The sequence below is a fragment of the Rhincodon typus genome, chromosome 6 (assembly GCF_021869965.1).
Source record: "Rhincodon typus isolate 14 chromosome 6, sRhiTyp1.1, whole genome shotgun sequence".
NCBI classification, from domain to species: Eukaryota; Metazoa; Chordata; class Chondrichthyes; order Orectolobiformes; family Rhincodontidae; genus Rhincodon; species Rhincodon typus.
The window spans coordinates 28,465,992-28,489,446 of record NC_063337.1 but is presented as its reverse complement, the minus strand read 5'-3'; the positions used below and the strand labels follow the sequence as shown (position 1 = coordinate 28,489,446).

General features: G+C 39.6%; 1 protein-coding gene across 1 annotated transcript in view; it reads right to left on the bottom strand.

The window, feature by feature from the left end:
- The window catches only part of LOC109935643 (E3 ubiquitin-protein ligase TRIM69-like), a 54,012-nt gene extending 32,731 nt beyond the window's left edge, over positions 1–21,281 (bottom strand). Inside the window, exons 1-4 of the mRNA XM_020534293.2 lie at positions 20,801–21,281; positions 12,354–12,410; positions 11,366–11,601; positions 3,268–3,363 (exon numbers count right to left, since the gene is read on the bottom strand). Coding sequence (XP_020389882.2) covers positions 3,268–3,363; positions 11,366–11,601; positions 12,354–12,410; positions 20,801–21,281 — 870 coding nt within the window. The remainder of the gene's footprint in view (positions 1–3,267; positions 3,364–11,365; positions 11,602–12,353; positions 12,411–20,800) is intronic.
- Between the last annotated feature and the right edge of the window lie 2,174 nt (positions 21,282–23,455).

Here is a 23,455-nt window from a genome sequence, read left to right as displayed (position 1 = left end):
GTGTTCATCCAGCTCTACACCTTGTTATCTCAGATTTTCCAGCATCTGCAGTTCCTACTATCTCTCACCTTCCTATGTGCCAGGTATCTTCAACCAAGCAGAGGGTTAACTCCCTGATTCCCGTTGACTTCCAAATGAAGATATCCTTGTCCAAGTATTGCACCTGCTTCACACAGACCTATTCGATAGACTGTATATGCCTAGCAGGGTCAAACCACAGACCAGACCTCAAGGCATTAGCAAATAATGTGCTGTCACAGGTATCACACTAACGCTTAGTAAAGAGAGGGCAAAATGATATATGCTGGGTTTTAGATTTATTTAGCATGAAATAATAAACAGTTTGTTTTTCTTCAGGGTAGGTCTGAGTTAATTCAAGTAAACTTGAATTCAAAAAGTGATCTTGCACTTCAAAAATTGGAGACAATTGCCCCAGAGTTTTAAAAATTGAGATGTATCTCATTATGACTGACAAAATACTTAAAAGGATAAACAGAATTGATGTAGGCAGGGATAACAAGGTGTGGAGCTGGCGGAACACAGCAGGCCAGGCAGCATCAGAGGAGCGGGAAAGCTGACGTTTCGGGTCTGGACCCTTCTTCAGTAAAGAAAGATCCAGACCAGAAACGTCAGCTTTCCTGCTCCTCTGATGCTGCCTGGTCTGCCAGCTCCACGCCTTGTTATCTCAGACTCCAACATCGGCAGTTCCTACTATCACTTGATGCAGGCAGGGTTTTTTGCCCCTGGTTTGGGTGTCCAGAACCAAAGGACACAGGTTCAAAACACAAGGAAGCCACTTATTAACATGATGAGGAGAATTTTTTTTTTACTCAGGAGATTGAGAATCCCAAAGGACTATGGAAGCTGCAGTCATTGAGTATGTCTATAGTGGATAATGACAATTTTCTGATTACCACTTATTTAAAGGGCTAGAAGGGGACCAAAGGCAAAAGGTATTGGAGTGTAAGATTAGCCATAATTGCATTGTATGGCGGAATAGTCTGGACAGTCTGAATAGCCTACTTTTGTTCCTGTGTTCCTCTGTTCCTAACCTAAGTTTCTAAAAGAGATAGCTTAAGTGGTAGAGAATTCTATCCAGATTCCATAAAAGTCCCAGCAGATTGGAAGTATTCAAAAAAGGAGGAAGAGAGAAATCAAGGAACAACAAGACAGTTAACCTGATACCAATCATTAACAAAGTAATGATTATTAAGCAAATCTTAACAATGCGCTTAGAAGCACATAGTATGGTTGGAACAAGTCAACATGGTTTTACAACATAGAAATCTGTTTGATTGTTAGAGTTTTCTGATGGTGTAACCAGTAGAATACTTATAGGGCAACTAGCAAATGTAGTATACTTAGATTTCCAAAGACATTTGATATATTTTAGAGTTTTTACAGCATTGAAAGGAACCCTTCGGCCCATCATGTCTAAACCGGTCATTAAACATGCATCTATTCTAATCCCATTTTCGAGCACATGGCCCATAGCCCTGTATGCTATGGTGTTTCAGGTGTTCACCTAAATAGTTCTTAAATGCCTTGAGGGTGTTCCGCCTCTACCACCTTTTAGCCATGCATTCACAACCCTCTGAGTGAAAAGTTTTTTTCTGTAAAATGCCCACTAAACCTCATGCTCCCTACCTTAGAACTGTGCCCCCTCGTTACTGACCCCGCTACTAAGGGGAGATGTTTCTTCATTGTCAACCTGGTTATGTCCCTCAGAACCTTGTATGTTTCAATCAGATGCCTACTCTGCTGTAAGGAAAACAACACCAGCCTGTCTAGACTCTCTTCATAGCTGAAACATTTCAGCCTAGGCAACCATCCTGGTTAATCTTTTCTGCATCCTCTCTACAACAATCAAATCCTTCCTACAATGTGGCAAACAAGCTGCACACAATACTCCAGTTGTGGCTGAACAGTCATGATAAACAGTTGCATCATAACTCCTTGCTTTTGTATTCAATGCCTTGACTAATAAAGGCAAGTATCCTATACGCCTTCTTAACCACCTTATCTACCTGCTGTACCCAAAGATCTATATACATGTACACCAGGTTCACTCTGATCCTCTGTGTTTCCTAAGGTCCAACACAAAAGATATTACGCAAGTGCCTAATACACAAAAGGGTTGATGCAGTTGTGGGTCATGGATTAGAATGGATAGAGAGTTAGTTAAAATTCAGGAAACAGAGAGTAGGGATAAGTGGAGATTTCACAAGTTGGCAGACTATGAGAAATGAATGCTACAATTGTTAGTGTTGGAGCTTGAGTTAGTTATATCTACAGTATATTAATGAATTTGTTAAAAAGACAGAGATTATTCTATCCAGGTTTGCTCACAATATAGATTTAGGTGAGAATGTAAGCTTTGAGGTGAGCACAAAGAAGCTGAAAAGATTTATAAATGGGTTAAGTGAGTGGACAACAGGTGGCTGCTGGATTATATGATGTAAGGAAGTGAGAGATTGGTCACAAAAAGTAAAATATTTTTAAAAGGTGTGAAATTTATATATGTTGAAGTTCAGAAGATGTTCCTCATGCATTCATATAATAAACACAGTCAGCATGCAGGTATAACATTGCAAGGGGATTCAAGTACAAGTATGAAGAAGCCTTATTACAATGGTTCCTGTATCTTTTTCTGAAGACAGTGTAGCTAAAGTTTGCTAGTTTGGCCCCTGGGATGAGAGAATTGTCCTTATGGTTAAAGTAGGGTAAAGTGGGTCTATATTCTCTGGAGTCTACAGGAATGAGAGATTATGTCATCAAAATGTTCAAGATGATGAAGGGGCTCGATAGAGTAGATAATATCCTGGCTAGGAATTCCAGAGCAAGGAGATAGTTTCAGGATCAGGTTCCAATCACCTAGGACTGAGCCCAAGTTAAATTTCTTCACTCAAATAGTTGTAAATCTCTTCAAGGGAAATGGGGAGCAGCTAGGAAAGTGGGGTTGAAGCCGAAGATCAGCTATGATAATATGGATGCCAGAGCAGGCTTAACAGGCCACATGGTCTTCTCTTGCTCCTAGTTCTTATTTTCATTCAAAAGCTGATAATGAATAAACCTCATTATCATTATCAGCTAAAGATTAGTACCAATTATTATACCAAGTTGTTCAAATGGTACACAGCTTTTGCCACATCTTATTCATCATTGTAAATTTCTACACTACCATCTCATTTATACATTTAACTGTACTCTTTACACGAAAGAATTCTTTTCTTTAACCATATAATTAGCTTTTAAGATAAGACTTACTAATACATGGGCATTCAGTTCTCGAAGCCGTTTAACAGCTTCTTCTGTTTTGGTCCTCTTCTCATTAAGCTCCTTCAATTTTTCTGTGAAAGATAACTAATAAGACAAAAAAAGGAATTAATTAATGTACTCAGCAGTAACCTGTTATTTATACAAGTCCTGCGAAGTATTATTTTGCGTCTCATCATAAGGCAAATTGCTTCATGGTATTGCTTTATGAAGTGCCCAGTCAAAGAAGAAATTTTCAAAAGAACATTCATGCAGTTGCTCAAACCTGGAAAATGTTCTTTTAGCTGTTATAACAACAGCATCCTGTAGCAAGTCATCTAAGTTCTCATTATGCCCAGGGGAACTGTCATGTTAGTCAACCATACTGATGAAGAAGGGTTTTCAGTGCTCGGTTTGCATTTTTTCTAAGTCTTGATTGTGATAAAGAGTCTTCAAAACTTAGAATGTGGAGGAGGGAAATCAGCTTAACGAGAGATCAATTAATGTCAAGGCTTTAATGAGCCTCTTGTCAACACATTAAAGAAAAGCAAATAGCAACTTTCTAAACCATCCTGCTTACTGTGTATAACGGACTCTAAAAATGGTGCTAGCAAGCTTCCTGAGACGGTTTCACACACCAAACCAACTGCAGGAATAATACATCCGTTAAGGGAATAAAGTAAGAGAAAAAATGAAAACCAATAACTCCAAACTATCTGGAATCAGAAGGAAGATGGATCTTTTTAAGTGATTTTAAACCATTTTATTTCAACCTCTGAAACAATTGTGGGCAGCTGTAAAACAAAATGGATCAAAGCTTAGGTAATGTGGGCAAGGCAGTGAGGAAGATACCAAATTAATTTTCTATGGTATTATTTTGAAATATCTGTCTAATCGCCAATGTGACGATTATTCATATGGCTAATCTAACTGTTTTGCAAATCACCAAGAAAGCAAGCAGAGATTTATTTGTGTTATTCAGATCTGTCCCTGTTAATTTTGAATTTTACAATTTGATCAAAGCTGTAGTCATGGCAGTGAACTAAATTAAGTCCAAAGCTGATTAGATCCGCAGCATTGTGCGTCTTGATATTGTATTACCACAATCAATTACTATAAAATTCATTGTAACGTATAGTTAAAATATATTTTGTAAAATCAGCTACTCTACTTTTAAAATAGACACAGGGAGTCTTACAAAATGGATCCCAGAAATGACATAATTACCCTTATGGATTCAGCTGGATTTGGAACCAGGCTTGTTTCAAGCAGACTTATTTCTAGCAGAATCACAAAGAACCTTTTGAACGTTTCCACGAGTAAACAAAAACTCATTGCCACTGGCCTCTTTGGAGGTGTGGACAGATTTTACTATCTCCCCAAAAACCTGACTGAATGAGAGCCATCCAAGCTAATGGCTGATACAATTAAAAAGTTAGTTACATAACATAAGAAGTTAAGAACTAGGAGAAGGAGTCAGTAATTCAGTCCTCTGAACCTGTTCTGCCATTCAATACAATCATGGCTGATCTCACCTCGTCCTTAATTCCAATTTCCCACCTGTTCTCCATAACTCTGCAACTCATTACAAATTCAAACTCTATCTCCTCCTTAAGTTTACTCAATGTTTGGGCATCTACTGTACTCTGAGGGAGTGAATTCCACAATTCACAACCCTTTGAGAGAGGCAATTTCTCCTTATCTCTGTTTTTAATCTGCAACCTCTAAATAATGCAAGTTAGTTTCATTCAATTACATTGGCTAAGTCTATGCTCCAGAGCTGAGTTCCCTCAATATTTAATATGGAAACATAATTGGATAATTTGGAAAATATCTATGTTTAAGTTTTCAATCACTAAAGAAGTCGGCAATGAGCACCAATTTGGTACAGAAATCTCAGGAAAATCACCTGAACAACTGTGATTATGCTGAACCAGGCTACCAAAGCCACCTGCAATGCCATAAAATTAAAACAATGGCATCTTCATTTCTTCCAGGACCTGGCATGCTCAGTGCAATTTTGGGAGTAACCTCCGACAATTCAACAACAAAAGGCACCACAGGTACTACAGCCATAGAGTCATAGGGTCATACAGCATGGAAACAGACCATTTGGTCCAACTAGTCCACACTAACCATGCCCCCAAACTAAACTAGTCCCACTTGTCCGCATTTGGTCCTGATACCTCCAAACCCTTCCTATTCATGTACTTATCCAAATGTCTCTTAAATGTTGTAACTGTACCTGCATCCACCACTTCCTCGGGCAATTTATTCCACACACGAACCGCTCGCAGTGTAAAAATGTTGCCCTCATATACTTTTTAAAACTTTCTCCTCTCACCTTAAAAATATGGCCCCTAGTTTTTAACTCTCCCACCTTAGGGAAAAGACTTTTGCTATCCACTTTACCTATGCCTCTCATGATTTTATAAACCTCTGTAAGATCACCCTTCAATCTTCTACTCTCCAGTGAAAAAAATCCCAGCCTAGAAAGCACATTTTTCTAACTCAAACCCTCCATCCCCGGCAACATCCTGGTAAATCTCTTCTAAACCCTCTCCAGTTTAATAATATCCTGCCTATGCACGGTATCCAGAACAGCACAAAGTACCTAAAAGAGGCCTCACCAATATCCAGTACAACCTCAACATGACGTCCCAACTCCTATACTCAAAGGTCTGAGCAATGAAGGCAAGTATACTGAACGCCTTCACAACCACCCTGTCAAACTATGATGCAAATTTCAAAGATTTATGTACTTGAACCTTTAGGTCTCTGTGTTCTGTAACACTACCCAGGGCCTTACCATTAACTGTGTAAGTCCTGTCCTTGTTTGTGTTACCAAAATGCAATACCTCGCATTTATCCAAATTAAACTTCATCTGCCACTCCTCAGCTCATTGACCCAATACTGTCCACTATGCTACCAATTTAGGTGTGATCCGCAAGCTTACTAACCATGCCACTTATATTCTCATCCAAATCATTTGTATAAATGACAAACAAAAGTGGACCCAGTATCGATCCCTGTGGAACATCGTTGGTCACAGGACTCGAGTCCAAACAACAACCCTCCAGCACCATCCTCTGTCTCCTACCATCAAGTCAATTTTGTATCTAATTGACAAACTCTCTTTGAATGCCATGTGACCTAACTTTACTAATCAGTCTACCATGCGGAACCCTGTCGGAGGTTTTACTAAAGTCTATGTTTACTTCCTCAAAAACCTCAATCAAGCTTGTGAGACACAATTTCCCTCGCACAAAACCATGCTGACTATTCCTTATCAGTCCTTGCTTCTCCAAATGCATGTAAATCCTGTCTTTCAGAATCACCCCCAACAACTTACCCACCACTGATGTCAGGTTCACAGGCCTACAGTTCCGAGGCTTCTCCTTACGGCCGTTCTTAAATAAAGGCACAGCATTAGCCACCCTTCAGTCCTCCAACACCTCACCCATGGTTATAGATGAGACAAATATTTCTGCAAGTGGCCGCGGAATTTCCTCCCTAACTTCTCATAATGTCCTGGGATACATTTGATTAGGTCTCAGAGATTTATCTACCTTTAAATTTTCTCAAACCTCCAGCACTTCCTCGTCTGTAATGTGACCTGTTTTCAAAACATCAATATTTAGTTCCCTGAGTTCTCTAACCTCCATTTCTTTCTCCACAGTAAACACTGACACAAAATATACATTTAGTATTTCTCCCATCTCTAAGGTTCAACACATAGATGACCTCATTGATTTTTCTGTCTAGTTGCTCTTTAGCTGTTAATGTATTTGTAGAATTTCTTTGGATTATCTTTAACCTTATCTGCCAATGTAATCTCATATCGCCTCTTTGCCCTCCTAATTTTCCTCTTAAGAATGCCCCTACACTCTTTGTACTCTTCAAGAGATTCATTTGACTATAGTTGTCTATATCTAATATACAATTCTTTCTTATTCTTGACTAGAATCTCAATATCTTTATTCATCCATTGTACCCTACTCTAACAGGAACATAATGCCTCTGATCTCTTGTTATTGCACTTTTGAAAGCCTCTCACTTGTCAGTCGTCCTTTTATCTGCGAACAGCCTATTGCAATCAATTTTTGAAAATTCTTGTCTCAAACTATTAAAATTTGTCTTTCTCCAATTAAGAACATTAACTTTTATGGAAGGCTTATCCTTTTCCATAACTATTTTAAAACTAATAGAATTATGATCACTAATCCCAAAGTGAGTCAACATTGAATCAATTGCCCTGCCTTATTTCCCAAGAGAAGGTCAAAATCTGACTTCAAGTTTCAACCCCTTTCACTTTGGAATGGGGATCTTCAAACAAACCAGGCCTGATAACAATGAATGAACTAATGGTTACATTCATACATAACTTTTATTCTTACTTTAAACATTCAAATCTGTATTTAGTTAAGAATTTAACCACTTTTTACATATGTAACTTTCAGCAACAGGTACGCAATGAACTAACATCTGATCTTGTTGAAAGCATTAAGCTATGCTGCTGGTTATTTTTAAATTGAAACACTTGAAAACCAGAAGAAAAACTACATACAAGCTTACATAAATTCTTAGTTTACAAACTACTCAGAAATCACACCTAGTCTGGGTTATATATGTGATTGTGACTCTATCAGAAGTAGTAAACTCAGTTTGTTATTAGGATCCAGTTTTCTATCCGAAGCAAGCTGGTCAGGCTATTTACTCTAGTCTCAAAACTTCTATTATTTAGTAATTTATTTTTAAAAATGTAACCAGATGCCTTGGCCACAGACCCCTGCCCTGCATGGCCAAATCCTAAACATTGGCTTGACAGTGGTTTTGGACGTACTCTTTAATAGGACATCAGTGTTCCTGGTTGGGCTAGTATTCACTGCCCATTCCTTTTGCCTTTGAGAATATAACGATGAGCTACCTTCTTGAACTGCTGCAGTCCACCTGGTGTATGCTCCACAACAATGATGTAAAGAAGGGAATTCCAGGATTTTGACACAGTGACAATGAAGAAACAGCAATATTGCTCCATGTCAGGATAATGTGTGGCTGGGTGGGAACTTGCAGGGGTTGGTGTTCCCATGCATCTTCTGCCCTAGTCCTTTAGGTATTGGAGGTCACAGATTTAGAAGGTGCTGTTGAAGGAAGCTTGTTAAGTTGCTACTGTGTATCTTGTATATTGTATGTACTGCCACCAGTGTGTATCAGTGATGGAGGGAGTGAATATTTAAGGCGACAGACAGCATGTTGATCAAGTAGGCTGCTTTGTCCTAGGTGGTGTCAAATTTGAGTGTTGTTGGACTCACACAGGGAAGTGGAGAGTAATCTATTGCACCCCTGACTTCTATCTTGCAGATGGTGGATAGGCTTAGCATGGTATGCTGGCACAGTGGTTAGCACTGCTGCCTTACAGCAACAGGGGCAAAGGTTCAATTCTATCCTTGGGTGACTGTCTGTGTGGAGTTTGCACATTCTCTCTGTGTCTGCGTGGGTTTTCTCCGGGTGCTTGGTTTCCTCCCTTGGTCCAAAGATGTGCAGGTTAGGTCAATTGCCATGCTAAATTACCTGTAGTGTCCAGGGATATGCAAGCTAAATGGATTATCCATAGTAAATGTCTATTTGCACTGTAGTGATTCTATGATTCTGTCTCGGTTATGTGCTGAGTCACCCTCTACTGATTCACCAGCCTCTGACCTGCTCTTGTAGTCATGGTAATTCTTTGGCTCATTTATCAAAGTTTCTTATCAATGGCAATTCCAAGCTGTTGAGTTAGTGAGCCTATATGTTAAAGAGTCTGGGATTTAGTCTAGGCTATTGTGCCAGATTTTTACACCTGGCTTGCAATTTGCACATTCACTACTTGCCCCAAGTATAAATTAGCATTTTCAGAAATTAAGACCTGAAAAATTAGAAATAAAAAGGGGCTACTCAATTCATTTGGCATAGTTTACATGATCACCCAAAGTCAAAATTCATTCCGTTGATTCAAAAGATTATTTTCAACAATCACCCTGGCAACTAATGTGGGCAAATACTTACAGCAAGCTGTAAAGACTACATGCCCTTGGGGATTTCTGCAGCAAAGCATGATGTTGGTAGTTATTGCGAAATTGTTTTGAAATAAAACGTATAATGGTAGAGGTTAATTATTAGTCAGAGTGATTTGTGTCAATCAGTAATCATTTAGTTGCAACAGATTTCTGATCATTAGCTATGTGAATATGAAAGAATATTAAAAAGTATGAATAGATTTGGATATAACAGTGATAAATACTTTATATGCACCAGCTGCTGTACTTTTATGTATTAGCATATAAAAATATATAAAACTACTGTAGTGATTGTAATGAGGGTCAGCCCTGTACATGTTATAGAATATAAGTTCCTGATTGGGGCTGCTAAGCTGGTGCATTCAAGGAGCCCTGGCTAATAGATATAAACAAGAATGTGAAGCATCTTGTTCACTCTGGGAGCTGGCTCTGAGGGTGCCAGTGTCAAGTACTATGCATGTGTAAATAAAGGGTGACTTGGTGACGGGATACCACCCTCTGTGGAGTTGCTTCAGTGGTGACGAAAGAAAAAAATGGTCCTGAAGAAATTCGCTCGCAGCAGTCATCTTTGAATTGGGGTAAACATTTTTGGCATCATGCTGTTATTTGGGAAGCTAGACTCATTTGATCTTGCAGTCAAAGACTGGGCCCATATGTGGAAAAAATGCACAATTTTTTCTAGGCAAATGACATTGGGACAGATGAAAAGCAAAGAGTAATTTTCCTGACAGCTGGATTATTTTTTTCTGGGCAAATGACATTGATGCAGATGAAAAGCAATGATTAGTTCTCCTCATAGCTTGTGGACCTGCAGACTTTTTGGTTATTAGGAGGGACTCTAGGTCAGCACACAGCAAAACCCCAAAACAAAGCCAAACCTCAGCCAAATGGTTAACATTTCCTTCAGAATCCAGACCAGCAGGCCATTGTAGTTTCTGTCAGTACTCAGACTTGTGTGAGCAAAAGAGTACCATTAGACCTGAATTCAGGAACTGAAATCACAAGCTGGTATCCCGGAGAGTGCATACCCTGGAAAGCCCACTTACATCTGACTTGGAACAGTTAAATTGCTTAGCAACATCCAAATCACAACCAATCAAAATAAGCATTGGGTTAAATGGTCACCGTAGAGGACAGCATTTTATTAAGAGGAGCAAGAGTGATTGTCCCAAGCTAAGGTTGCTGCCAGACATAGGCTGAACTTCACCAGGGTCATCCAGGAAGATGAAGATGTCGGTGAGAAGTTACGTCTGGTGGCCAGGTTTGGAAGCAGACATAGCCATGTTGGTGGGGCAGTGCACAGAGTATCAAAAAGGACAAAAATTACTGCCAGTGTTCCGCCTCACCCCCCAACCCCATTCATAAGAATGGCCAGGTAAACCCTCGGCTTGGATACATGTTGACTATGCCAACCCTTTCATGGGCTCAATGTTCTTAGTCATTGTGGACACCCACTCAAAGCGTATGGACAGGCATAGAGTTAATTCGTCAAACATGGGGATAGCGAAAGAAAAGCTGCAAGCACTTTTTGCAATCTCCCAGAAGCATTGGTCACAGACAATGGGCCATCATTTACCAGCAGGGAATTTGAGTATTTCCTGAAGTCGAATGGCATTTGGCTGATAAGGACAGCTCCACACCATCCATCATCCAAAGATCTGGCAGAACGAGCAGTCCAAGCTGTCCCGGTTCTTATTTAATTATAGGACCACCCCTCAAGCAACTATGGGGATAGCTCCAGCAGAGTTGCTAAAAGGGAGAACTCCGCACCAAGTTAAATCTGATCTTCCTGGGCCTGCGGGGGGAAAGGCAAAACAGCATCAGGAATGTCAATGCCAGGTGCAAAACTCGCCTAAGCAAGAGAGACAGTTTACCTCAAGGGGTGAAGTTTGGTACTAAAACCACAAAAATGGCCCTGCATAGCTAAGAGGCATGCTCAACATGAGGTCATGTCCCATGACGTCTAAACTTCAGGTAGGTGAGGCTGTCATGAACAACGATATGGACTACATGAAAGCTGCAAACTCACATACTGGACAAAAGCAAAACATACCCGGCCCCTCAAAACAACCAGAAAGGCTGTCAGAACATCTGGGTTCTCCTCCTCCATTGAAGAAACCTCAGATTCTGAGATGGGTATGGTGGATGTCGCAGCCTTGATGCTTTTACTGCCTGAAGAAGAGGACGAATTTCTTCCGAGATGCTCCAGGCGCGAGAGACGGGCTATGGTCCAGTACACATCACCCGTATCCAAGAACTGGGCCCAGCGGGTAAACACCCCATGAGAGGCTACAAGGGAAAGAACAACCGTACATCACCGGACATAGAGGAGGAGGGATGTAGTGATTATAATGAGGTCAGTCAGGTGCACCTTATAGACTATGAGTTCTCTGATTGAGGCTGTTAACCCGGTCCAATCAGGGACCCCTGACTGTCAGGTACAAACAGGGTGTCAGAGGTTCTCTTCACTCTGAGAGCCGGTTCTGAGGAAGCCAGACCAGTGTCAAGTATTATGCACGTGTAAATAAAGGGTGACTTGGTGACAGGATAGCAGTCTCTGTGGAGTTATTTCAACCACAAAGACTATCTTCTTTTTCAGACATTTCATTGGATAATGACAAAATTTTCATCAACATACTAAGTAGTGTTAGTGAAACTGTGGCCAATTAGCCCAGGATCTGAACCGCGAGGCTTAAAAGCAGACTGGGCATCTTTGAGCAGCCAGGCCAATGGAACTTTCAGGACAGGTCAAGAACAAAGATCAAGACAAAGGCAGGCAAAGACAAACCCACGACCTGCCCTGGAAAACAAGACTGTATTGGAGTATGAGGAGCAGACTTACCAGAGCCCAGATTTCTGCTATGGACAATGGGACATGCCCTTGCCACATAGGGGGATGGATGTTGAGGGCAACCCTAGTGTCTTTTATCTTTGGCATCAAGGATTCCATTGGATGCTGTGAGCTTGACCCGGAAGATTGATTGGCTGAGGGTCAGAGAAAATTCTGCATGGATGCATCAGGGTGGGATAAAGAGACACACCTGGCATCCGTTCCCTCAGTGAAGGCTTGACTTGGCCCAGAAGTGGAGATTGACCACCTGGAAAGAAAGAGAGAGAAGACAACCGCGTGCGAGACCAATCTTTGCCAAGTTCATCAGAGCTGGCTATACAACCTGACCAAGTTTACCTACACAGATAGTACCTGGTCCTAGTCTGGCAACCAGTAGTAGTTTAGATAAGGATTGTAGCAAAGATCTAACATTGCGATTGGTAGAATGTAAGAATTGGGAATTTTGAAAGATTATAAATAATATTAAGCCATATGGGCGCTTTTGCATCTTTAATGTATTTTGTTGATAAAATTGCATTGAATTGCAAGTTACCTCTGACCATTTTATTTGTCTCACAAGTATAGTACCAGGGTAAAAATTAGTTCACGTAGAAGCTGAAAGTGACCAAAGCACAGACAAGACCACAAGTTAAAATTTGATGCTAGCTCAATTAGAAAGAACATTTGCATATAAAAGATGTAGAAAACAGGAACTCATTCTGTCAAAAGCTCGTGGATGCCGGATAAGTTAAAACTTTCAAGACTTGAAGTTGATAGATTTTTGTTGGGTAAGGACCTCAACAGATATGGAACAAAATTGTGTAAATGAAGTTGATGAAATTCTACACAAGTCCATTTGATCACAACAATCATTTTCTTTCAAATTTGCTCTTGACAAAGCATCCAATGTAACATTGTCTTTCTCCTGTGATGTGAATTATCTTCATTTTATTCAACTATAGTATTAAACTCCAATGAAAGTCTCAGGTTTTTATTCAGCAAACTTTTGATTAACCAGCATCTATGATACCAGGAGTGTGCCAGTTGATCAAATATTCTGGAGAATTAAGAAGTACCCATAAGAGTAGTGAACCCTCAACAAACAAAGCTTCAAGACCTAAACATGCCTCAAAAAAACTTTCCAAGAACACCAACGCACCTCCTAAAATCAGTGCAAAAACACACAGTAAGTAATAGAAACATAATGCATGGAGGGTATACATGTCACTGCTTTATTTTGGTTACAGTATAAATACACAGATATCACGGTCAACTGCTGTATTTGAGGTATATAATTTCTGCTTGTTTATCAAGAGTGCCAGTTGATTAAGGTGCCAGTTAAAACAAAGTTTGCTGTATTGAAACATTCCGTGGAGGTTAGAGGATTATGATCTGTATTAATAATTCTCAGCAGGATGTTGGATTTGTAGACTTCAGAGGATTCATTGTGGCAGAGCCAAAATCAGGCTTAGTGTTTCTTTCTCCACTGTTAAATATTTATGTTGATGCACATTTAATTTGCATGAAAAAGATTAACTGGTCATTTGATTCACATCTTGTTTTCCTGTAATAAAACTGCAGCCACATCAATGTCTTTGGGATCAACAGCCAGTTCAAATGGCTTATCATGTTTTGGGGCTGATAGACCCATGCAGTAGTAAGTACAGCTTTCAAGTTGTCAAAGGCACTCTGACACTCTTTTGTCCATTCAAATTTCATTTTTTTTTAACATGCTTGTCAAAGGAGACACTAAAGTGCTGAAATTCAAATTGAATTGCAAGAAAGATCCAAAATAGCCCTGAGATAACAAGGTGTAGAGCTGGATGAACACAGCAGGCCAAGCAGCATCAGAGGAGCAGGAAGGCTGACGTTTCGGGTCTAGACCCTTCTTCAGAAATGGGGGAGGGGAAGGGGATTCTGAAATAAATAGGGAGAGAGGGGAAGGCGGATAGAAGATGGATAGAGGAGAAGATAGGTGGAGAGGAGACAGACAGGTCAAAGAGGCAGGGATGGAGCCAGTAAAGGTGAGTGTAGGTGGGGAGTTAGGGAGGAGATAGGTCAGTCCAGGGAGGATGGACAGGTCAGGGGGGCGGGATGAGGTTAGTAGGAAGGAGACGGGGGGGGGGGCTTGACGTGGGAGGAGGGGATAGGTGGGAGGAAGGACAGGTTAGGGAGGCGGGGACGAGCTGGGCTGGTTTTGGGATGCAGTAGGGGGAGGGGAGATTTTGAAGCTTGTGAAGTCCACTTTGATACCATTGGGCCCATGCAACCTATCTCCTGGCTCCATCCCCACCTCTTTGACCAATCTGTCTCCTCTCCACCTATCTTCTCCTCTATCCATCTTCTATCCGCCTCCCCCTCTCTCCCTGTTTATTTCAGAAACCCCTTCCCCTCCCCCATTTCTGAAGAAGGGTCTAGGCCCGAAACGTCAGCCTTCCTGCTCCTCTGATGCTGCTTGGCCTGCTGTGTTCATCCAGCTCCTCACCTTGTTATCTCAGATTCTCCAGCATCTGCAGTTCCTACTATCTCCAAAATAGCCCTTATGTTTTGCTTCTTGGGGCTCTACTTCACTTCATCCCAAAATTTGGTCCAAATAAGTCACTTTGGCAAATTCACTGTTAACAAGGTTCATGACCAAATTCACGTTTGTAACCAGTTGAAATTCGTTCAAGTGTTCTAAATGTTCTTTCAAAGCTTAGCTCAGCAAACAAAATTGTCAATATGTAGAACACATTTGCATAACCTTGTTGGTTAATCATTGAAAGGTTGCTGGTGCATTTTTCATTTCAAATGGTGTGACTTTACATTGATAACACCCAGCTGGTGTTTACAAAGGCTGATTTTTCTTTGGCTGTTTCAGTCAATGAAGCTTGCCAATTTCCTTTTAAGAAGTTAATTCTGCAACCAGCTATGCCTGTCTAATGCTCATAATACAAACCTCTAATCGTGGAATTGAACATCACTCCACCTTTGTTAAAATATTGACTTTGTAATAATTAATACGTAATATTTGTGATCCATCTGGTTTTTGATGCAATGACAATATATGAGCTCCAGCTACTTGGACTCAGTTCAATGATGTCATTGTCCATCATGAATTTACCTTCTTCCCCCACAAGCTAATGTCTCTGGGTTGAGTCTGTATGAATGTTTCTTTATAAGGAACTGATCCCCTATGTTGGCATTATGTATTGGCAAGTATATTATTCCTGGTCTATTGTAAGTTATTTCAATAGTTTTCTAGAGATAGCATAAAAATTCATTTAACTTTCTAAGAACCTCCCTCCTATCCAATTTGATTACTGGAGAGTCACCATTTGAATTTTTGATTTTTGATTCATTCTCAAATTATTCTGTTATTTTTATTTCACTCCACATTGCTTGCATCACAATAAATGCACTTCTATTGTGACTATCCTCCCTGCCATACTTTAATTTTAACAGATTACCGAGAATTTTTCCTCCAAATAATTCACATCATTGAGTTTACTTTTCATTTGATAAGGTTCACTAGGCCTTTTCTTTTAATAGTTCTCCAGCAACAGTTGATAATGCTAACATCTTGTAACAAGCTACCTTCAGAAAGGCTGGCAAAATTTTGCCCTTTTTATATGCCCTAGTCTGTTCAGCACCAACTCAACTACTTTTGTTTCTTTTTCTCTGAAATTTGAAACGTAGATTTGAAATGTTGTCTCTGAGCTTTGTGTTTTAAAATTTCTCTTTAATTAATTTGAAAGTCCTCTCACTTCAGGTTCATATAACAGATCAAAGGGACTCAATCCTCATCAGGAGCATCCCTAATAGCAAACAGGATCAAGGAAATTCCTTTGGCTCAATCATTAGGATATTTTTGACATTATACTCTAAACATGACCTTTAATCTTTAATGCCATCTTTCCAAAGCTCTTTGAGATTGTGGATAATAAGCCTAAATTGTAAATTGTTTTATTCTCAAACTATTCATTATTTTTAAAATATTTTTGGCATAAAAATTGAACCTGGATCTGGTTGAATGTACTTCTTTGAGCAATCCATATATTGTAAAATATTGGATTAACCTCGTCATTTCCATTTTTGACATCATTTCCACAAAGGCATTGCCTCAGGAATATTTTATTGAAATATCCATATATGTTAAAGATGCTGATTTGCACATTGGGTTTTAGGGAGGGCTCCTACACAATCTATTGAGATTCTGCTAACTTGTTCTTCAAAAGTTGATATTGGAAATTAATAGTATTGGATAATCGATGGTTGGTGTTTCCCTGCTTCCTGATATTTATGACACATCTGGTAAACTTTCACCAGATCTCTATATAATCCTGACCGATAAAAATGTTTTAGTATTTTAATTGGAGTTTTCTGAATACTTATGTACCATTAGGTACTGCTTGATAACCTGCTGCCTCATGACAAATGAGCAATTAGGAATGTCCTGAAGTGGAGGAATTATTTGCAGAACAGGTTTCCATCAGACAGCTAACACAGACTGTAAGAAGGAATGGTGGTGCTACTTCTGATAAGAAGGCAAACAACAGACATGAGGCCTCTAGAACTGTAATCAATGGTGGGGATGAAAGAATCTAAACGATCATCAATAATGTCACACCACAAACTTGAAAGAGAGAAATTATATAATAATCCAACACTAGAATAGTTCAGCAGTAGAACTTCAAAGAACAACACTGCACGAGGATACATCTAGAGACAGACACTGTTGGTTGGAATTCTAGCTAAATTAATCAGTAATAGCCAAGTTGAGTTGTGAGGCTTAACTTGCTTACTTGATGGGTATTAGTCTGGCGACTGCATGCGATAAAGTTTAAATTATTGTTTCAGTACTTGATTGTCTGTGAGATTTCTGAATTAGTAGTCAAATTAAAGGTAATTTACGGTGATTTGCACACAACACAAGCAACCAGAGGTAAATTGAAACCTTTAAGTGGTCTATGAAGAACCTTATCATGTTGCCACTGGCATGATGATAATAAAAACCGGTGGTGTTGTGGACTTGTGAGACCCCTGATTGGGGTCTCTATCCATGCTACTATCCATGATTCCCCAGGTAGCAAGCAGCACTCCAATTGAAATAGCATGTCCTGCCCTCAGCAACAACTGCTTCCTCTTGAAAGAGCTTGCTTGATAGAACCTGGTAACTCAATTGACTTTGTTAGGTTTTAGAACATCTTCTATGGTTGCTGGTCATGACTGGCTACATTTGTAGTGGCTAAACTTATGATTTGATTGTTCAGCAACTGTTGCAGATGGGAAGTTGTCCTGTAAGGGACAGAATATTGACACTATGCAGTTAATTGATGGGTATAGACTTGCATCAGGAATCCCTGATATGCCGCAGTAGAATTGCCACTGACTTACAAAGTGCAGTCATGGTCACATTCATTATACTAAGTTCACAGAGTGACATGGCTGAGGAGAAAGCAATAACTGCTGGTATTGTTCTTGCTGCTACTGGTGCTGCTGGTGTTGTTACCACTGCTCCTCTTGTTCCTTGTCAATAAATGCTGTGCTCATGCTGCAATGAACGTTGACATCAGGAATGTGCAGATCAAAGTGAGTAAAGTCTAAGATAGGTTCTGACTTCCATGAAGTTGTAGATTGTGTGTGTGTCAATATTCCAGATGCAGAAGCAGCACTGTGATTATCACGCTCTCACCTAGACAGAGCTAATGCTGTAAGTTTCCCAGTGTGAAAGTTTCCTTGCTGGTCAGTTTCACTTAGCACTCTTTAGGTTAACTTGGTGAGTTCCAGGCGGTTCAGAAAATGCATGTGCAGGACTTTAAATCTTGAGATAATTACTTCTTTGAATTTTTTTTTTACCCAACTGCTCTCCAGGAAATCACCATTCAGTTAATTAGGTATATCTAAAATAAAAAGCTAGTATCAGTTATGGTGACCATGTAACTCTTAGAATGTTGTAAGACTGATTTGGTTCACATATGCATTATGGTAAAGAAATTCTGGCACTCTTACCTGAACTGGCCAATATGTGACTACAGCCTATAATAATGTGGTTGACTCTTAACTGTCCTTGAAAATGGCTTTTTAAGCCAGCTAAAGACAACTGGGGATGATCAATTCATACTAGTGATGCCTACATCCACGAATGAATAAAAAAAAGAAATTACTTCAAAGCTATCTTGATATCAAAATTTTGGAATGATAATTATAAGGTTTAAAAGGCTGGTCTTTCTGACTTTAAAAGCAAATTTACCAAAGGTAGTGATGTATAACATGAAGGTGCTACAAGCAGTTAAGAAGACAAATGATATTTGGCCTTCATTGCTAGAGGACTAGAGTAGAATAGTAATGATGTTTTATTTCAATTGTATAGAATGTTGGTGAGGCCACACCTGGGAGTACTCTGCACAATTTTGTTCCCCTTTCCTTGAAAAGGATTTAGCATAGAGAAAGTGCAACAAGGATTCATCTCTCTGATTCTTGGGATGACAGATTGTCCTATGAGGAGACTGATGATGTATTCACTGGAGTTTATAAGCATGAGAAGTGATTGTATTGAAACATATATAATTCTTTCAGGCCTTGCCAGGGTAGACCAGGAATGTCTACAATCAGGGACAATGTCTCAAAATAAAGGGAAGGCCATTTCAGGTTGAGATGCCAAGAAATTTATTCAGTCAAAGGGTAACAAATCTTTTGGGAATCTCTACCTCACAGGTCTTCGAGACTCAGTTATCAAGTATATTCAATACAGAAATTAGTAAATTTCTAGATATTAATAGCATCAAGGGATATGGGAATAGTGCAGGAAAGTGGCATTAAGGTAGAAAATCAGTCATGATCTGGTTGGATGGTAGGGCATGCTTGAGGGTTCTAATGGCCTGATCTTGCTCTTATTTTCTATGTTCTTACAAGTTGACCTTTGAAGCCTCAAATATCCCTCCAAAATGGGATTCAATTTATGCGTTAAGTATAAACAATGGGCAGCTCTTAAATGCCCATGCAACTTCACAACACAAATAATATTGCCTCTTTAAACTCTTACACTCAGTTATAATGTAGACCATGAACTAACGTGACGAAAAATTCCCATATTTCATAACTGAAAACATTCAACTTATATGCCAAGTATATACAAAATCATGATCTGTGGGTCCAGGAAAATGGGACATTTTAAATACTGTGATTTATAATAAATTTGAATTTAAGTCAAATTTACAAACAATTGATCAAAAATTCCTTCCCCTTCTTTGGTTAGTATTGGGTAAGTACTCAAGAGACATTGCTTCTGTCCAAACCTGATAGAATGTGAATTTGGTGGGTCAGGACATGAGCACGGTTCACTATTAATAACCTCCATATCACCTCTAGAGAAGGAGACAGTATTTACCTTTCTGGTTTCTATTATTTACAGCTTTCCCACATCAGACCCTCCAATCTAAAAGCATTCAGGGCTCATTGGTGATATCTTCCAATGCTCCAGAAAATGGATTTCCTTCAGTCACAAGAGAAAAGTAAGATTTAAAGGTTGCTTATGTCCACTCCCTTCCTATTTCCATGGAAAATGTTTACTTGTATCTACTAGATGTGAAATGAGTCACTTCCACTTCATGAAATCCCTAGAAATCTTAAGACAACATCAATGTCTCTTTTTCCTCCCTACAGCATTCACAAAAGTAAATTTTCTCAGGAACCACCCAGAGAACTCTTGTGACCATTCATTTGTATTTTTGCTACCAACTTGATGTCACAGTGGAAACTTGGTTCTGATCTCAGTTTGCATTTTGCTTAAACTAGCAATTCCACTTATTATTAAAGTCAAAATATCAGACATTTTGAGAAAAATCCTCCACCTTTGAAAATATCCTTACATTGAGGACAAATGCAGGTCCTGTTCTTCAGTAGTCTATGAGCCCCATTCACCCACACAACCAGGCCAAAGGGCCTATAGCTATGGAAAGCAGGGCTCTGCTCAGGCAGCAATGGAATCATCACAAGTTCCCAAAGGTGGCATCCCAAAATGAAGACCCCTCAGAAGTGTACATAAAGAAAAATTTGAGACTCTTGTGGTAGTGTTGTTGCTTCTGGGCCAAAAGATCTGAGTTCAAGTTTCACTGCTCCAAAGGTTTGTCATAAAAGATTGATTAAAATATAGACCCCCCGCCCTACCTCCCGGCAGAGTTGAAAGGAAACTCCTCTGCAGGAACCGACCACAGGCAGTCTATATGGAGTTGCGAGCAGGTCCCAGCAGAGCCGTAACCCCCTCATTTGCTTTCCAATGGTAAGTACTGGCTTGCTTTCATGATTGCTGATGAGACACCAGTGCTTCCACCGATATCCTGCCTTCGACAAGATACCCACATGTGGTAATAGAAAACTGATCTGGTGATCCTACATTTCGTTCCCAGTCTCAGCTTCAAACCTACTTTCTGGAAATGATTAGATGATTCTGCCTTATATCATCCGACCTTGTTTCTCAGACAAAAACTGGGAAAAAAAATACATCTCACATACAGCCTGAATAATCTAATGTCAGACAATGTAGATGTTCAAACCTATCACCTGTAAGTATCATTTGAGGTTAATTCATCCTCACCTGGATTTCACATTTTGCTTCTTCTGTGGTCAAGATCAAGTGCTTCTTGTGCTTCCCTATAATACTGCAAAGACTGCAAATACTTGCACGATCTTGTTTGCAATAGAGTTTGAGAGTTTCTTTGTGTTCTACACACTTTCGCAAAGTTCTTGCTTCTGTGGGGTCAACCAAAACATGATCTTTTAGCGATGGTTTCTCGCTGTGTGGGCGAAGATGCGTTACGCAGAAGAAAGTTTCACACTGGATACAGCTCATTGCAGCCGGTACATCTTCCTCAAAGCAGTAGTCACAGACAGTTCTCCTTTCCTGGCATTTTGACAATTTTTCAACATCTTCGGCCAGTTTGCTATTTTTAAGCAGCCTTGGCTTTTCAGCAAATTCAACATGACATTCAGGACACATATAATTGTCATCTTGTGTCTTGTGCTTCAGGTGATCTTGAATGCATCTTAGGCAGAAGCTATGGCTACAAGTAAGAGTTATCGGGTATGTGAATATCTGCAGACAGATAGAACAAGTAATTTCATCCTTGGAGCTATCAACAGGTTTAATGTAACCAGCCATTATGACCCTGTACTAAAATCGAGAGTGATCAACCATTTATATGAACATGGGTTCTTCCACTTCTTTTTAACTTCATTACCTTAATAAAGTGTGTCAGAAAAGTCATACTCCAGCTGATATTCCTTAATAATTGCAATGATTACTTTCTTGGTTTTAAAACTTTTATGTTGTATAAAACATCAAAACTATGGTTTAGCTATTTTGTTCCAAATTTAATGGTATAGTCTGCACATGTCTTTCTCCAATTAGATACTGTCAGCAGTTGGAAGATTGAACATTATAAATACTTAATACTTACTTTAATTGAATTATATTTAATTGATATGAAATAAGATCCTTTCGTGTTGATTATGCAATTTCTAAAACATAACCGGATGGAGTTAAATTGAATAATGAGACAAAGGGACAAAGGCATTGGAGAACTGTACAAAGATAATTTAATATTATTAAATCATTGCTCTTGTGAAATGGATAACTTCTATTCCAGTCAAGAAATTTGTGCTTGATATGTTGCAAAGTGCATTGGTGCATGAAATGTTTCAAGAGTATATATTGGTGGGGGTTTAACTCGATCAACACCAGAAGTACAAACAGGCAGGTACATGAAAACTCCTTATTGATCTCTCCTGAGTTAGATGATCTCAGCAAATTGATCAAATGGTACTACAATGAGACTAATTGGGGTAGCTAAGGACAGGAAAAAAATCCTCCTGTTAACTATCCAGTGACAGTGATTGTTGTTACTGCGTACAACCAATTAATCTATTTTTTCACATTATTGTTTTGTGGTTTGCAAACTGCCATTTTCCCGGGTTTGCAGAAAATACAAAGTGACGTGGGAATGTAAGCTGGCAAAAGAGAATAAAACCTAATCACGTACACTGCCTTAGAATAGTACCTCAGTGACATCCTTTCAATGCAAGCAGAAATAATGAAAGGCGAGATGTTGCACATGTCCCACCATGACAGATGGTAGAATTGAATTAGAAAATCTGGAATTAAAAGTCTAATTGTGCCCTTGAAAAAACTGCTGAGTGTTGTAAAAATCCATCTGGTTGACTAATTTTCTTTAGGGAGGGAAATCTTACATTCTTATCTGGTCTGGCCTCCATGTGACTCCAGACCTACCACAATACGGTTGAGTCTTATCTGTCCGCTGGAAAGGACTAGCAAGTCATTAAGTTGTATCAAACTACGAAAAAGCCTCAAACAAATGAAACTAGATATGCCATATAGCCACCAAAAACAACACAGTAAACTCAGTCCTGTCGAACCTGGGAGGTAGTTCTAAAATTCAGAGGGCTAAACTCTTACTAGTCAAGTAATATCCTAACATAATCATACCCGCTGATGTATACCTTACTGACAATGAACTGGAAACTACAACTATCATTGCTGGGTAAGGCCGAGAGGGTGGATGGGCAAACATGGGCAAACAAGACAAGGAAACCTCCTGCTGATTTTGTTTTTTGTTGTGTAACCAAAGTTTATTACCAAAAGAGTCACAAAACAGTGCACAAATGGTGACAACACAGTGTGCTGGAGGAACAAAGCAGATCAGGCAACATCAGAGAAGCAGGAAAATTGACGTTTTGGGTCAGGACCCTTCTTCAGAAATGTTCTTCAGACTCTGTGTGCTTCTGACTCCAGCATCTGCAGTTCTGGCTATCTCTGAATGATTTATAACCCCACTGTGAAGCCTCTTCCAAGGACGCCCACCTTGAAGAAGTTAGCCTCCTCCCTCTGGAAAGACCTCAGTGGATCTTCTCCCACTGCAACCCTCTGGTAGTCTCCTCTGCCCTAAAACTCTTCGACCACATACATAAACAAACCCAGTACTACAGCCACATAGTCTTTCTAAATTTTCCTGCTTCTCTAATGCTGCCTGACCTGCTGTGTTCCTTCAGCTCCACACTGTGTTGTCCCTGACTCCAGCATGTGCAGTTCTTGCTATCTCCAAGCATATGAATGGTGCAGTGTGAAGGCAGGAACAGGGTCGCAAGTTAACAATATTGTACCACTCCGCATTCTCCTCATAATATCACCAATGGACAAGATAAGTCAGGGCATGGCAGCAAACCACATACAATATTTACAATGCAAACATTGATGACAAAAAAACTCAACCCAAAGTATTTCCAGCTCAAAAGACAGCAGCCTAAAAGTCTCATGGG